The following is a 15,036-nucleotide window of genomic DNA, read 5'->3' as shown; positions in this document are numbered from 1 at the left end:
ACATTCCCTATCCATAACAAATTTTCAGTCTAGAGGGGGACTGGATGGGACCATGTCTATGAGATATACCCCTCTTCCTTATACCGCAAAAGCTACACAAACCCCTAACTACCTAACCTTATTCATTAAAGCACAGACCTGGGAGTCAGAAGGTCATGGGTTCTAATCCCAGTTCCACTACTTGTCTTGTACCTCAGTTACCTCACCTGTAAAATGGGTATTAAGACTGTGAGCCCCATGTGGGACAGGGATTATGTCCAACCGGATTTCCTTGTATCCACCCAACGCTTAGTACAGTGCCTGGCACACAGTAAGCACTTAACAAGTACCACAGTTATTATTATTATTATTACTGTTATTATCATTAACTCTGAGGAAAGCCATTTAAATTATAAGGAAGAAGTGGAGAAAAGAAAATCAATAATGAAAGTTCATCTTACAGACATCTGTATGGCCACGTTTTCTTCCTCTGTTCTGTGGGTTGGGCTCATAGAATGTGACCTCATTCGTAGCTGGCCAGCACATCGTCGCTTACTGCCCGATCACAAAAAAGAAACAAGTTTAGGGATTTAATCAAAGTGGCTTAGAGCACATAGGGTGAAAGGTCGACTATTCATTCTTTTGCCCAGCAGATAGACCTGAAACAATGGATCAACAGAAAAAGTAAGAAAATAGGGCTCGATGCATTTTGGGGAAATGACAAGAATGATTTTCCTTAAAGAAGATCCACAACACAAATCTGACTGATTGACTTAATGCACCTAAGATGTTACATTAATATGCTGGCTTTCATTTATTCATTCAATAATATTTACTGAGCGCTTACTGTGGGTGGAGCACTGTACTAAGCACTTGAGAGAGTACAGTAATAAACTGACATACTCTCCCCACAACAAGCTTTCAGTCTGGAGGATGTTTACAACCTAGAGGTCAAGCTTACAGTCCTCTTTGCACTTGGCTATGCACAGGTGACAATTCAATGAATAACACTTCTCTAGACACACAACTAATATTTTAAAGAATTCGTGATTATGAAATGCAGTAGATAACCTAAATGAAGAAAAACTCAACAAGCCACCTCCTAGATTAGATTTTAGCACTTGTGAAAGACCTAATAAAAAACACGACCATCAAGATCCCTTATTGATAAGCTCTGACATCTAGGTGAGGGTTTTCTTTGATCTATCCCTTCAGTCAGACATTTCAGGAATATTTTCTGTAATAAAAATCTTCCAATAAAAGTGATTTGCGTCAAATTCAACTAAAACTTGGGTATTCTAGCAGTCACTGGGAACTAAGCTTAGTACTTCAGCTTTGACCTCCAACTGTTCATCTTTTAATATAAAATACGTAGAAGAGCTGCCTTTCTACAGTGCTTCCATTCAAGTCAGGAGCCTGTCTCTCTCATTTTGGCTCAAAGTCATTTGTGATTGGTGTTCCAAATTTCATGAAAATGTACTGAGTTTAACAGCCGCCCAGCTAAAGGAAACTTAAATCCTTTAGATCAGTCTCACTACCCTCATTGTCCTCACCTGCTCTCTGGCCTGGAACTCCCTTCTTCTTCATAGCTGTCAGATCATCCCCACTACCCGCACATTCAAAGCCCTACTTATATCATACCTCCTCTAAGAAGCCTTCCCTAAGCCCTCATCTCCTCTATTTACCCTTCATTTAGCACGCATCACTCATCCACTTGGATGTCCCCTCGGCTTTAGCACCTGATATGTACCCCACCCGCAGCATTTATGTATGTGTCGTTATAATCTGTCATTTTCCCTAACAGTATTTATTTTAATATCTGTCTTCCCCTCTAGACTGTAAGCTTCTTCTGGGCTGGGACCATATCTACCAACTCTAGTGAATCGTACTCTCCCAAGGGCTTAGTACATTGGTCTGCATAGAGTAAATGCTCAAAAAGAGCAGATTGTTCCAAAGTATTGATTATTAATGTAAAACAAGGGCCACCAACTTCTGAGCCTTGGAACAAATAAAAAAAGCTTCCTAAGAATCTCAGATTTCAATAAATTCTTGCATTCTCCTGAAGCTTTTAACCAGTGAATACTTCCCACAGAACATAATGTATCAAGGATACCTTATTATAAAACCCAGATATAGCAAGGAGATCCTTCCCAGCAGTCTGCTGGAATGGCATTCCTCTTGATTGTAGCATTGTTGTGAGCAGGAAATATGTCTGCTAATTCTGTTGAACCTTTCCAAGTGCTCAATGAAGGCCACTGACTGATTGACTGATAAGTAGATGTCTTTTTGCTGGAACTCTGGTTATTTATAATAAAAATAACTCAGTGTTTGCATTGGTTATTAAAAATACAAAAGTCAGACTAGGTTTTCTTTTCATGACTAAGAATTCTTCAGCTGAAGAAAAAACATTTCCCATTTCTCTCAGCCTAATCACCCAGAAGCCCATAAAGTAAAAATTACAGCTGTAAAAAACACTCAAACTGGTTTTCTAGATATGGAATCATTAAGTCTAGGACTAGTAAGGCCTAATTCACTACAAGAGAGAGTATTTATGACACTGGCTGTATGGGGGCCAACATACTAGATATTCAGCAATGTTCCAGCCTCTGTTAATAATGGATTAAATGATCATAAAAAGGAGCATGTTTAAAAATTAAACCATGTTAAAATATTCAACAGTAGATCTTCTAGTACTTAAAGAAGGCTTACACTAACATGGGACTGCTACTCCTTCACCATCTAGACCTCCTCTCCAAGATGGCGAACAAGTCGCTCCAGTGACTCTGTACTGTCTTTGAAACCTAGACAGGCAGCACACCATCTCCAAATCCCGGAAGTCACTTGGTTTTAAAATGTAATTGACAAGCAATTAAAAAAAAAAAAAAGAAAATTTACAACACCCTGATTTCACTCTCTGAAACATTTTCAACACTATTACTCCCAAAATGGACAAAAGCAAAACAAATACTGCAACACCATGTAAGGAGTTCACACAACATCTTGATCATCTAGGATCTTAAGATCAAAGCAATAATTTTATCTTTCTCCATTCTCTTGTACATGTTTCTGATTGAGGCAAATCAGAGTTAAGAACAATATTTTCTACATGCTTAGCCAGTACTACCTTCAAGTCAGAAACAACCACTAGTCACATTATTGCCCAAACTCTTTTATGGCATTTGTTAAGCGCTTACTATGTGCCAGGAACTGTACTAGGCACAAGGTAGATACAAGCTTATCAGGTTGGAAACAGTCTCTGCCTCACATGAGGTTCACAGTCTTAACAGAGAAGGTAAGTGACTTTTTTTATGGTATTTGTTAAGCACTTACTATGAGCCAAGCACTGTTCTAAGCACTGAAGTAGATACAAGGTAATCAGGTTGGCCCACATGGGGCTCACAGTCTTAATCCCCATTTTACAGATGAGGTAACTGAGGCACAGAGAAGTTAACTGACTTGCCTACGGTCACACAACACACAGGTTGCGGAGACGGGATTAGAAGCCGCATCCTCTGACTCCCAAGTCCGTGCTTTTTCCACTAAGGAATGCTGTTTCATAATAATATTTGTTAAGCACTTACTATGTGCCAAGTACTGTTCTAAGCGCTGTGTCTTGCCCAAGGTCATGGAGTTGGCACATGGCAGAGCCAGGATTAAAACCCAGGTCCTTCTGACTCCCCAGCTCGTGCTCTATCCATTAGGCCATGCTGCTTCTCAATGTATTTTTAGCATACAAGATAACAATCTTTAACACCTTTAAACAATAACATTCATGCAAAATAGCAATACTGAGAGTCGGTATTAGCAGCAAATTAGAGATGGAGAACCTGAGGAACCCTGGATTTGAGAGGCAATGTCTTCACTAAGGTTTTCATTCCCGAGGCTTATTTTGTGGCAATGGGCAAGGTTTATCCTTAGCCTCTAACTCCTTTATCACAAAAATAGAAATAACAATTCTGACCAGATTCACTGGGCCAGTGTTGAGAAAAGAATTCTGACCAGATTCATTGGGCCAGTGTTGAGAAAAGAAAGAAAACTCAATTCAGAGCATTCTGTAAAATGAAAAGCTAACAAGAAGAGTCAATAGACAACATCGTGTCAATGGTTTAGCCACCATTCATTAGGTGGAGAGCACAGACAGGGTGCTTTAGAAAAATCAGAATCCACACCTTTAACCAACCAAGCAGGGACCCAATCACAAACTGAACCGTTTGACAGAATGAGGGGTACCCACAAAAGCCTGAAAAAAATCCAAGCCCAAACAGGACTGTCACATTCTTTCAGGGGAGATGCTTCTCCCAAAAAACACGCCATGAAAGTCTATGATCAGAAATAAGGAGTAACAGAATTACTTTAGGGAGCTTTTTATCTTGACCTTTCCACAACCCAAAGACAATACCATACTATTGAAATTAGTGGCTTTTTCCAAAACCAAATGAATTTCAAGACAAGGAACTTGGGTTCAAAGAGTTAAGTACCGTGACAATAAATGCTTATCTTTAAGACAATTCTTGGTTTGGATTTTGTCTTGCTCCCTTGTTTCTGCTAGTGTACAGCTACCTCTTACCAGCATTTTTTCTGATAGTATTTGTTAAGGACTTATTAAGTAACAGGCACTGTACTAAGCGCTGGGGTAGTCAGAAGTTATTCAGGTTGGACACAATCCATGTACCACATGGGGCTCAGTCTTAATCCCCATTTTACAGATGAGGTAGCTGAGGCACATAGCAAATAAGTGACTTGCCCAAGTTCACTCAGCAGACAAGTGGCAGAGCCAGGATTAGAAAACAGGTCCTTCTGACTCCCAGTACCGTGCTCTTTCCACTGGCCACACTGCTCCTCACTAGCTTCTGGTTTACACTGCTCTTCTACCACTTGCTTGCATTATTCTACCACCTGCCTGTCCCAGAATATTATTGCCTTTACCACATGAGCAAAGGCCCAGGTGGGGAAGTTCAAACTGACCAAGGATGTAATAAAAACAATAATGATGGTACTTAAGTGCTTACTATGTGCCAGGCACTGTATAAGCGAACGGGTGGATACAAGCAAATCAGATTGGACAAAGTCCCTCTCCCACTTGGGGCCCACAGTCTCAAAATCCATTTTACAAATAAGGTAGCTGAGGCACAGAGGAGTGACATGACTCGCCCAGAGTCACCCAGCAGACAAGTGGCAGAGTCAGGATTCATTCATTCATTCAACTGTATTTATTGAGCACATACTGTGCACATAGCACTGTACTAAGCGCTTGGAAAGTACAATTCAGCAATAAAGACACAACCTGCCCACACCGGGTTTATAGTCCGGGGTCGGGGGTGGGAGAAGAGACAAACATCAAAACAAGTAAACAGGCATCATTCTGACCCCCAGGCCCGTGCTCTATCCACTACAGCACGCTGTTGAGATGTTGACCCAGAAGTCTCATCATACCCTGACTGGATTACTGCATCAGCATCCTCTCTGATCTCCCATCCTCCTGTCTCCCACCACTTGTCTATACTTCACTTTGCTGCCCAGATTATCTTTCTTCAGAAATGCTATGGGCATGTCACCCCCCTCCTCCAAAACCTCCAGTGGTTGCCTATCAACCTTCGCATAAAGCAAAAACTCCTCACTCTTGACTTCAAAGCTCTTCATCACCTGGCCCCCCTCCTGCCTCAGCTTCCCTTTCTCCTTCTACAGCCCAGCCCGCACACTCCACTTCTCTGCCGCCACTAAACTCCTCACTGTGCCTCCTTCTCGCCTGTCCCACCATGGACCCCTGACCCGCATCCTACCACTGGCCTGGAATGCCTACCCTCCTCACATCCATCAAACTACCTCTCTTTCCCCCTTCAAAGCCCTACTGAGAGCTCACCTCCTCCAGGAGGCCTCCCCAGACTGAGCCCCCCTTTTCCTCTGCTCCTCCTCCCCTCCCCATAGCCCCGACTCCCTCCCTCTGCTCTACCCCCTTCCCTGCCTCACAGCACTTGTGTCTATTTGTACATATTTATTATTCTATTTATTTTATTAATGATGTGTACATATATAATTCTATTTATCTATTTTGACACTATAGATCTCTTTCTACTTGTTTCATTTTGTTGTCTGTCTTTCCCTTCTAGACTGTGAGCCTGTTGTTGGGTAGGTATTGTCTCTATTATCGAATTGTACTTTCCAAGCACTTAGTACTGTGCTCTGTACACAGTAAGTGCTCAATAAATACAACTGAATGAATGAATGGTGTGAATCCCCAGTGATTCCCCGGACCCATGGGTTAAGTGGAAATTCCTGGAAAATAACTAATATTTTGAGCACTTACTATGTGAGGAGCATGGTACTAAGCGCTTGGAAAGTACAAAGACAACAGGATTAGCAAACATGCTTCCCTGCCCAAAAGTGCTAACTCACTTTAGGCTAAGATTATTGGCCTGAAGAAACAGATATTACTTTGCTATGTGTAATGAAGAGAGTGGAGGGACAAAAGCCATGAGTTCACATGATACATGAACAGTGCATTAGCTCACCCTCAGTGAGGGCATCCGCCTATGAAAATTCGTGTGAAGTGGCAAAGCTCTAGGATAAATTTTACATTTTTTCCATCCCAAAAGGAAAATAATGTTTTGATTTTGGCGAAGAGACTTTGAAATAAATTGAGTGCTGTGATGAGGACTGAAAGCGTAGACTTGCTGAAGGTACAGAATTGAGACTGCTACAGGATCAAAAACTCAAATAACTTTGCTTAAAGAAAAGTTAACTGACTTTTCATAATACACAGAAGGATCTGGGTTCTGATTCCAGCTCTTCCACTTGTCTGCTCTGTGGCTTTGGGCAAGCCATTTAACTTCTCTGTGCCTCAGTTACTTCATCTGTAAAATGGGGATTAAGATTGTGAGCACTATGTGGGACAGGGATTGTGTCCAACTTGATTAGAATGCATCTACCCCAGCGCTTAGTACAGTACCCGGTACACAGCTTGTTGTGGTCATGGAATGGTTCTGTTTATTGTTATACTATACTCTCCCAAGCACTCAGTACAGTGCTTTGCACTCTGTAAGCGCTCCAAAACGACTGAACAACAAACACCTAACAGTGACGATTAAAAACCAAAACAAACAAACCCTTTGGCTTCTGAGCCACTGAGAAAATCAATATGCAACAGATTAAGAATAAATTTTTTGGCACTACTGAGTATCGATCAAGTGTAAAAATTGGAAACAAGATGTGCGAGGAGGTACAGAAGTTGTAAATAAAATTATCCAGTTACCCCCACAATTGTCTACAAAGTATCATATTTTTCTATAAGCATATGTTTAAAATATATTTTACTTGAATTTCTTCATTTTTACATGGCTTTAGTCAAGATCAGGACCAAATGATAAAAATTGAATCATATTATCTATATTTCCAAAATGACTAAAGCTATGTTTGTTTAGTCACATGTATTGTGAATCATACCCAAGGATACAAAAAACAATTCTAGAAAGTACATTAAGGATACCCTGGATATCTGTAATTCCAAAGAAAAAAGAATTGGTTTTGTGATTTTACATACACAAAAAAGTAGAGTTTTATCGGGCCTGAAAAATGAAGTACCTAATGAGAAAAGAATGGGCATTTATCACTCAAAAACATAAACAACTATTTGTCTAATAAACAAGTGCAAAGATAAAATTTCTTGACGTTTTTACAGAATCTGATCGCCACCTGCTGGCCATTTTGTTAAATCACACTAGTAAAGCTCTGCACCAGGGACTGTATTTTTAAAATCTTTTTACTAGAAATCATGTAATCAATCAATACTATTGCTTGAGCGCTTGTTGTGTGCAAAACTCTTTACTAGGTGCTTGGGAGACAACAATGTAATAAGTCTCTTATTATCCTTTATAAAATGCTAATAGTCCTACAAATAGATCAACAATGGACCACAGAGATTTGACGTTAAAATAAATTAGAAACACCTATCATATACTCACTTCTCAGAAATCATGCATTTTAATATTTTGGCTAGATAAAATTTGTCAATAAGCTTGAAAAGAAATCTGAACATAATACGGGAGTAAGAAAAATCAACTAAAAAGGCAATTTTTTGGAAAAGAGCAGCTCAATTTCAAATATTAGTCCCAAAATCATACTATCAGAGACGGTTTAAAAGATGTACACAGTGAACTGGAGACCCTAACACAATTTAAATGAAAAAAAATGAGAGAGAGAGAGAGATACACACCCATATCTTGGAAGGATGAAGGGAAGGTTTTTGAGGTTGAGGAGTGTTTGCTTCCCGACTACCTTTAAAACAAAACTTTGGTGTATGTGTGGTGGAATGAAGCATAAGAATGAAGTCATTCAGACAGAGTAGCCTTCAAATACTTCTGAGAGCAGAGCCTGGAACAAGGTTCTACATTCTTCCAAAAGATGAATGCAGGTAAGAGGCGCCTACCACCTCTTCAGATAGAGAGCCTTAAGAAGACTTCAAAAGAACTTTGCATCTTTAATAATAAAAAAAGGCAAGGACACAAACAGCATAATCTAAAATGCCATTAGAAATACTTCACATACAAAAAGGTCTAAGTAAAGTGGGGTTTTATAAAGTGATCAAAAAAGAAACACTAAGGGGAAAAATCTTTTAAGATTAAAGAGGTTTTTCAAAGGACAAGTTGAAGTGGCTGTAAAATTTATGAGGCAGCATTAAACGTCAGTTCTAAGTAGCAATAAATTATTCACTATAAAAACATACATGTGTCAAATATTATAAGCTTCTTAAACTTTTTAAAACAATTTCTTGCAGAGCTGATTGGTGGTCTTCGGTCAACATGGGGAAACAAAATTATAGTTTGGAATGTTTCAAGTTGCTCATTTTCTAAAGGAAAATATTCAACCAAAATTAAAAACAGGATGAAGATTAAACTATCTGGAGATCTGTACTCAGTAAAGTTAAAAAATGAGCAGTGTTGGATTTTGCTGGACCACTGAGCTTCCACCAAAAAACCCCACCAAAAATGCCTCCAAAAAGATTAGACTGACTTGAGGCAGGAGGTTATGTTCTTGAGATACCTTGAATTAAGGAAAAGTGTACTACGAGCCTCATACCAGGTGTGAGTTGAGCAGGCACTGTTTCTTTCAACTGTGCATCACGTTGCAGGTAAATGCATATTAATAGAATGTTTCCCTACACCACTACCCCACGGTTTCTCCAAAAGGTGCATATCACCGCCAGTTACTGTTACCGTGGTATCTGTTAAGCCCTCACTATATGTCAAGCACTGTTCTAAGCTCCGGCGTAGATAAAAGTTCATCAGGTTAAACACAATATCTGTTCCACATGAGATTCACAGTGTAAGAAGGAGAGAAAACAGGTACTGAATCCTTTTTTTTTTATTACAGTTGAGCAAACTGAGGCACAGAGACTTAAGTCCAAGGCCACACAGCAAGAAATTGGCAGAGCACTGGCATTAGAACCCAGGTCTTCTGATTCCCAAGCCTGTGCTAGACAAGCAGCATGGCCAAAGAAGTGGTGTGGCCTAGTGGAAAGAGCAGGGCCTGGGAGTCTGAGGACCTGGGTTCTAATCCTAACTCTTGCCATTTACCTGCTGTGTGAATACAATCAGATTCGCAGATTATACTGTAAGAAAGTGAGCAAAGAAGAGGGAACAGACACCAAGCACAGCCTTGTGCAACCCCCATGAATACAGGATGAGATATGGAGGAAGAGCCAGCAAAGGAGAAAGAGTCAGAGATTTAAGAAAAGCAGCATGGCTCAGTAGAAAGGGCACTTAGCCTGTGAGTCAGAGGACCTGGGTTCTAATTTTAGTTCTGTCTATTGCTTGCCGTGGGACCTTAGGCACGTCACTCAATTTATCCGTTCCTCAGTTCTTCTCTTCTCTCTCCTTAGACTGTGATCTCCATTTCATTCTTTCAAGAATATTTATTGAGCCCTCACTGTGAGCAGAGGACTGTACTAAACACCTGGGAGAGTACAGTACAATGATGGTCACATTCCCTGCCCACATTGAGCTTACAGTTTAGCGAGGAGACAGATGGACATTGGTACAATTAAATAAAATGACATATGTACATAGTGTAGTGGGGCTGGACGAGGGGGGGGCGAGAGCAAAGGGAGCAAGTCACAGCGATGTTGTCCAACCTAATCACCTTGTATCTTTCCCAGTGCATAGAGCAGTGTTTGACACAAAGTAAATGCTTAAATACCGTAAAAAAAAGAACCGGAAGATCAGAGCTCTGCAAACAGTAAGCACTCAACACAGGCCACCGATTATTTATTGAGCACTTACTGTGTGCACAGTACTTTTCTAAGCACTTGGGGCAGTACAATAAAAGAGCTGGTAGACATGTTCCCTGCCCATAAGGGGCACACAGTCAAGTAGGTCAATGAAAAGTTTACCACCCATCTAACTGACACTGAATGGTACAATTGGTCAAGAGGCAGTATCACATAACTCACCCAAATAAGTCAGCCTCACAACGTGGCAGTACATGGGAGAAATGATTTGGAATTTCTTGCAGTAGGAATCTTCTTCCAGTAGTTCACGTCACAGTTTGTTAAAGGCCATTCTGTGAACGTTAGCAACATTTGGCAAAGCGCAGAAAGTGAGCTGCCAACAAGTTTCAAACTAGTCACCCTAAGCAACAGCAGTAGCAACAGGAATATGTCGGACTGATGAAGGTGGATCACAGGATCACAACACACTGTGGGTATTAGAAAGCCAGCAGTCCCACACATCACAAGGAACCTCAAACAGTCAGAGATCTAAGCATGATGAACCTCAAGCCCTCTGACATGGAAGAGCACACACAAGAATATTTAGAAAAATTTATCCACATGAAATTCTTAGAAAACTGTGAAGCTTGAAGTAAGGACTTCTCAAAAGTATGTTCTCACTGTCATGAGTTCACTCTTTTGACTGTCAATCGGGGGCCACCATCAGGCAATCATCAACTAAGAAGTTGAAAAATCTCATGTGTCAGAAGGCTCTTTCAGTTAATCTTCACAGGCCACAATACTAAAAATAGCCATCTCTGCCATCTGACACTCAGGTAAGCCTTTATTGTACCTGTCATTCTGCTTCTCTTTGGGATCAAATATGGACAAGTTTTCTTGCATTGTGCTCAACTATTTTCCACCATATCTGATGCCTTATGAACATACAACCAGACAACACCAATGAAGATGACAGAACTTGAAATGTTCATAGCATCGCTATTATCTGACAGCAGAATCAACTGGAAAAATAGTTTATGAAAAGTAGGAATACTAACCAATTCCTCAGTGACAAAGAGCAAAGAGAAGGTAATTAACCCACCAATCTAGTCTTACTTCATCTTTTACAAGAGTTCCCCTTCATTTTTTAGTTCAAGAAATGGAAAGATCTCTCATTAATTTACACCCACACGAAGTTTGAAAGATTCAAAGCTTAATGCCAGATAAGATAAAAATAACTTGGAAAAAGTCAAGACAGAAAATCATCCTAAAGGTCAAAAAATAATTTTAAAATTCTCATTTATTATAAATGACATTTCTGTACTACAAATTATCACAACCAATATTTAGTGAGTGCCTGATTAATGCCCTAAAAATACTACCGTCCTTAATTTAATGCTTAACAAGTGACTTATTTAGGGATAAGTGTACACTGATCCACCAATGGTATTTATTAAACACTTACTGGCTGCACAGCACTGGACTAAGCACTTGGGAGAGTACAATTGAGTTGGTAGACACTATCCCTGACCACAGAGAGCTTATGGTCTAAAGGGGCAAACAGATAAAATGCAGATAGGGGAAAATGATTGATCAAATTGATCAATATTGCACTAAGACAAAAAATGAGTCAGGAAATTCATGTGCAAGCACAATTCCAAGGACAATATGCAAAGAACATTTATTAATGGTGAAGAATGGGCTCTATTTTTTTTTCCCCTTAAATCAGAACTGATTTGATCCTTATACACACATACAGACACACACCATGGCCTTCGTTGCTTAAAAAGCTATGAATGCATAGCTTCATAAAAGATAATCAGACCAGACAAGTCCTCATCCCACATGAAGCTCACGGTTAAGGAGGAAAGAGAGAACAGGTATTAAATCCCCTTTTTACAGAGAGGAAACTGAAGCACTGAGAAGTGAAGTGACTCGCCTATGGTCACAGCTGGCAAGTGGCAAAATCAGGATTAGAACCCAGGCCCTCTGACTCCAGGCCTGGGTTTTTACCCCTTGGTCATGCCGCTTCCATAACTATAATAGATAAAATGAATTTACATTAATTTAAGAACAATGGTGTTTATTCTGTTTTAAAGATAAATTAACATTCTTTAAACTAAGGTAATGAATATCATGCTATAGAGAAATTAAACAAAATACAAAAGACCCCTTATATTTAAAAATTCCATTACATGGCATACCTCTGTGCAACATTTGGTGATACTGCCTTTGTACTCTCTTCTCCAGAGGAATATTTCCAGGATTCATCTAATTTTGGTTCACTTGGCCCCAGTTCATCCACTACCCAGCCTGGTAATACTTCGGGACTTGAACTTTTTGCTCTTGCTGTATTTGGTTCATCAAAATAGATGGACTAATTAAAAAAAACAAAACACCAACATTAATTACTTTCTGTAATATATAAAATTTGCTTCATGAAACAATTATCATTGGTATCAAATGATTCATCTTATATGAAGAACTCCCTGAAGAACAGGAACCACGTCTAATTTCTACCTGTGTATTCTTCCCTAGTGCTCAGTACACTGCTCTGTATACATTAAGCACTTAATATACCCTATGACTATTTCTTCACAGAAAGAGTTCAAGGGGCCACACAGCCACTTCAGACTGTGAGAACTGAAACTGCGCTCTGTCGCCTTCTGTTTGATTATGGCACAGGACCCAACGGAAGAACAAAGACTTCAGTTCAAAATTCCAACATTCTAAAACTTGATATGGAATGGCAGTGTGACTCATTTTTTGGCACTCAAGTCATCACAGCTTTGACATATACAACATGGTTCTAGCACTGAAAAAAAAATACTGCAAAGTCCATAGTCATTATGGAAAGGACTTATTGTGCAGAGCACTGTACTAAGCTCTAGAAAGAGAACAAGTCAATAGAATTGGTAGATATGTTCCCTGCTCTCAACAAGCTTACAGTCTAGAGAAGGAGAATCAAAGGTGGTAACCTATATTTACAACATTTGCATTTGGGAAAACAATGTGAATGCATCACTCCTTCTGCGATGGACCCTAGGTGTCAGTGGGTCATGAGAAACCCCTAGCGTGAAAAGATGGGTTCATTCCTTTGTTTACGGCAATTCAGGAAACTCATTGCAGACGCTATAACCTCACAGTCCAAGTTCATGAACTTCATGAATCTACTGCAATACTTTATTTCTGTCTGGCTACCTTAAAAAACTTTTTGGCAATACTTATTTCAGTCTTCAAAAGAACAGCAAAAGCAATTATAATTCTGAAATCATCATCACCTATTTTACTCAAAGAGAACGTTTCAACTGAGCAAAGTATTAGTGCATTCTCAACATGACAAATGTGTTAGCTAGATAAGGACTACATAGGAAATACCATAACAAGTTGTCAGTGGAAAAGAACGGCTCCAACACAAAGGTTTTCCTTCTTTTGTGAATTTTTTCAAATACATTCTCTAAGTCAGGATTCTTAAGTTCTTCAAAGTAGACAAAAGAGAAAAGTACAAAGGAACGAGGTTTTTAATTCTCAAAACTATATTAAAAAAGAAGGGCCCATAACTTGGACAACAGCCCTGTGACTGAGGAGATGAGGGTTGTGATGGTCTGCCCAGCCTAAAAAAAATGTGAGTCAGTTTCCTGGATTTTAGCAGTATTTGGAAAAAGCTAAATTAAGATAAACAGTGCAAGCCCACTGCAAGTATGCACTTTATTCCAAGATTTGCTTTGTATTTTGTCTGATCATGTTTTTGGGCAAGGAGATTTGTTAAGTACTTACTATGTGCCAGGCACTATACTAAGCAGTGGGGTAGATACATGCACATCAGGTCAGACTCAATCCTTGTCACATATGGGGTTCATAGTATTCATCCCCATTTTGCAGATGAGGTAACTGAGGTACAGAGAGGTGAAGTGAACTCGTCCAAGGTCACAGAGCAGATGAGTGGCAGAGCTGGGATGAGACCCTCCGTTCCGACTCCCAGGCTCATGCTCTGTCCACATGGCCATGCTGCTTCTCAACTCACTGTTGCTATTTTATAACTTACAACGCTAATGCTGTTGGTACTTTTCTCTTTACCCTTTTCAAACACAAAGTGAGGGCCTAGGAGTTTGTTTACCCTGAGCCCGGGGTGGCTTATAACAATTGCTATTTTGTGGAAACTTCATATAGGTATTCAACTGGCTAGTAGGATCAATCAGTGGTACTCACTGAGTGCTTGTTCACTGCAGAGCACTAAGTGCTTGGGAGAGTATAACATAACAGTAAAACAGACACATTCCCTCCCGGGATTTCAAAAGACTAACCAGGGGTGGGGTTTTTTGCTGTTTTTGCTTGTTTTTGTTTTTCTTAATGGGGTGGGGGGTGGGGGTTCTTAGGCTAAGTATATCAAATATTGGCAGTAGTTTTCCTGTACAATATTGAGGTTCACTACTTGCAGCCATTCCAGATTGAGAAGCAAAAGCTAGAAGCTTTGAAGTTCCTTTGAAATTAGGCTGTTTGGGGTGAACATCCCTGACTGTCGTGGCAATAGCGAGTCTTGCGTGCAGATATTGTGGTCAGAGCTGCCCTTCTGGGCCCCAACCTGCTCCATCACAGTGGGGTGGAAGTGATTCTACACTAGCCATGGAGCCTTCTAAAACCTGGGATTCCGATTTGCACCAGGTGGCACGGATGCCACAATAACACCTCAAGAGAACCATCTATCCAGACATGAAGAAACTGTTTACCTAATAGCAGGGAATCAGCAAAACAGAAATGAACCCTATGATTCCTGACATCCTTTTGATACAACCATTTAAGCATTTCATCTTTATTTTATCCAAAAGCCAGACAGCATAGTCTTACCTTAAAGGAAC

General features: G+C 40.0%; 1 protein-coding gene across 9 annotated transcripts in view; it reads right to left on the bottom strand.

Moving 5' to 3' along the window:
- The window catches only part of CEP112 (centrosomal protein 112), a 286,688-nt gene that overhangs the window by 257,809 nt on the left and 13,843 nt on the right, over positions 1–15,036 (bottom strand). For all 9 annotated transcript variants that reach the window (XM_029080112.1, XM_029080120.1, XM_029080119.1 and 6 more), the window contains exons 6-7: positions 12,385–12,557; positions 441–534 (exon numbers count right to left, since the gene is read on the bottom strand). In XM_029080112.1, the coding sequence (XP_028935945.1) occupies positions 441–534; positions 12,385–12,557 (267 nt within the window). The remainder of the gene's footprint in view (positions 1–440; positions 535–12,384; positions 12,558–15,036) is intronic.

The sequence above is a fragment of the Ornithorhynchus anatinus genome, chromosome 15 (assembly GCF_004115215.2).
Source record: "Ornithorhynchus anatinus isolate Pmale09 chromosome 15, mOrnAna1.pri.v4, whole genome shotgun sequence".
In the NCBI taxonomy this organism is placed as follows: Eukaryota; Metazoa; Chordata; class Mammalia; order Monotremata; family Ornithorhynchidae; genus Ornithorhynchus; species Ornithorhynchus anatinus.
The sequence above is the reverse complement of the archived record's forward strand: the minus strand, read 5'-3'. Positions and strand labels throughout refer to the sequence as shown.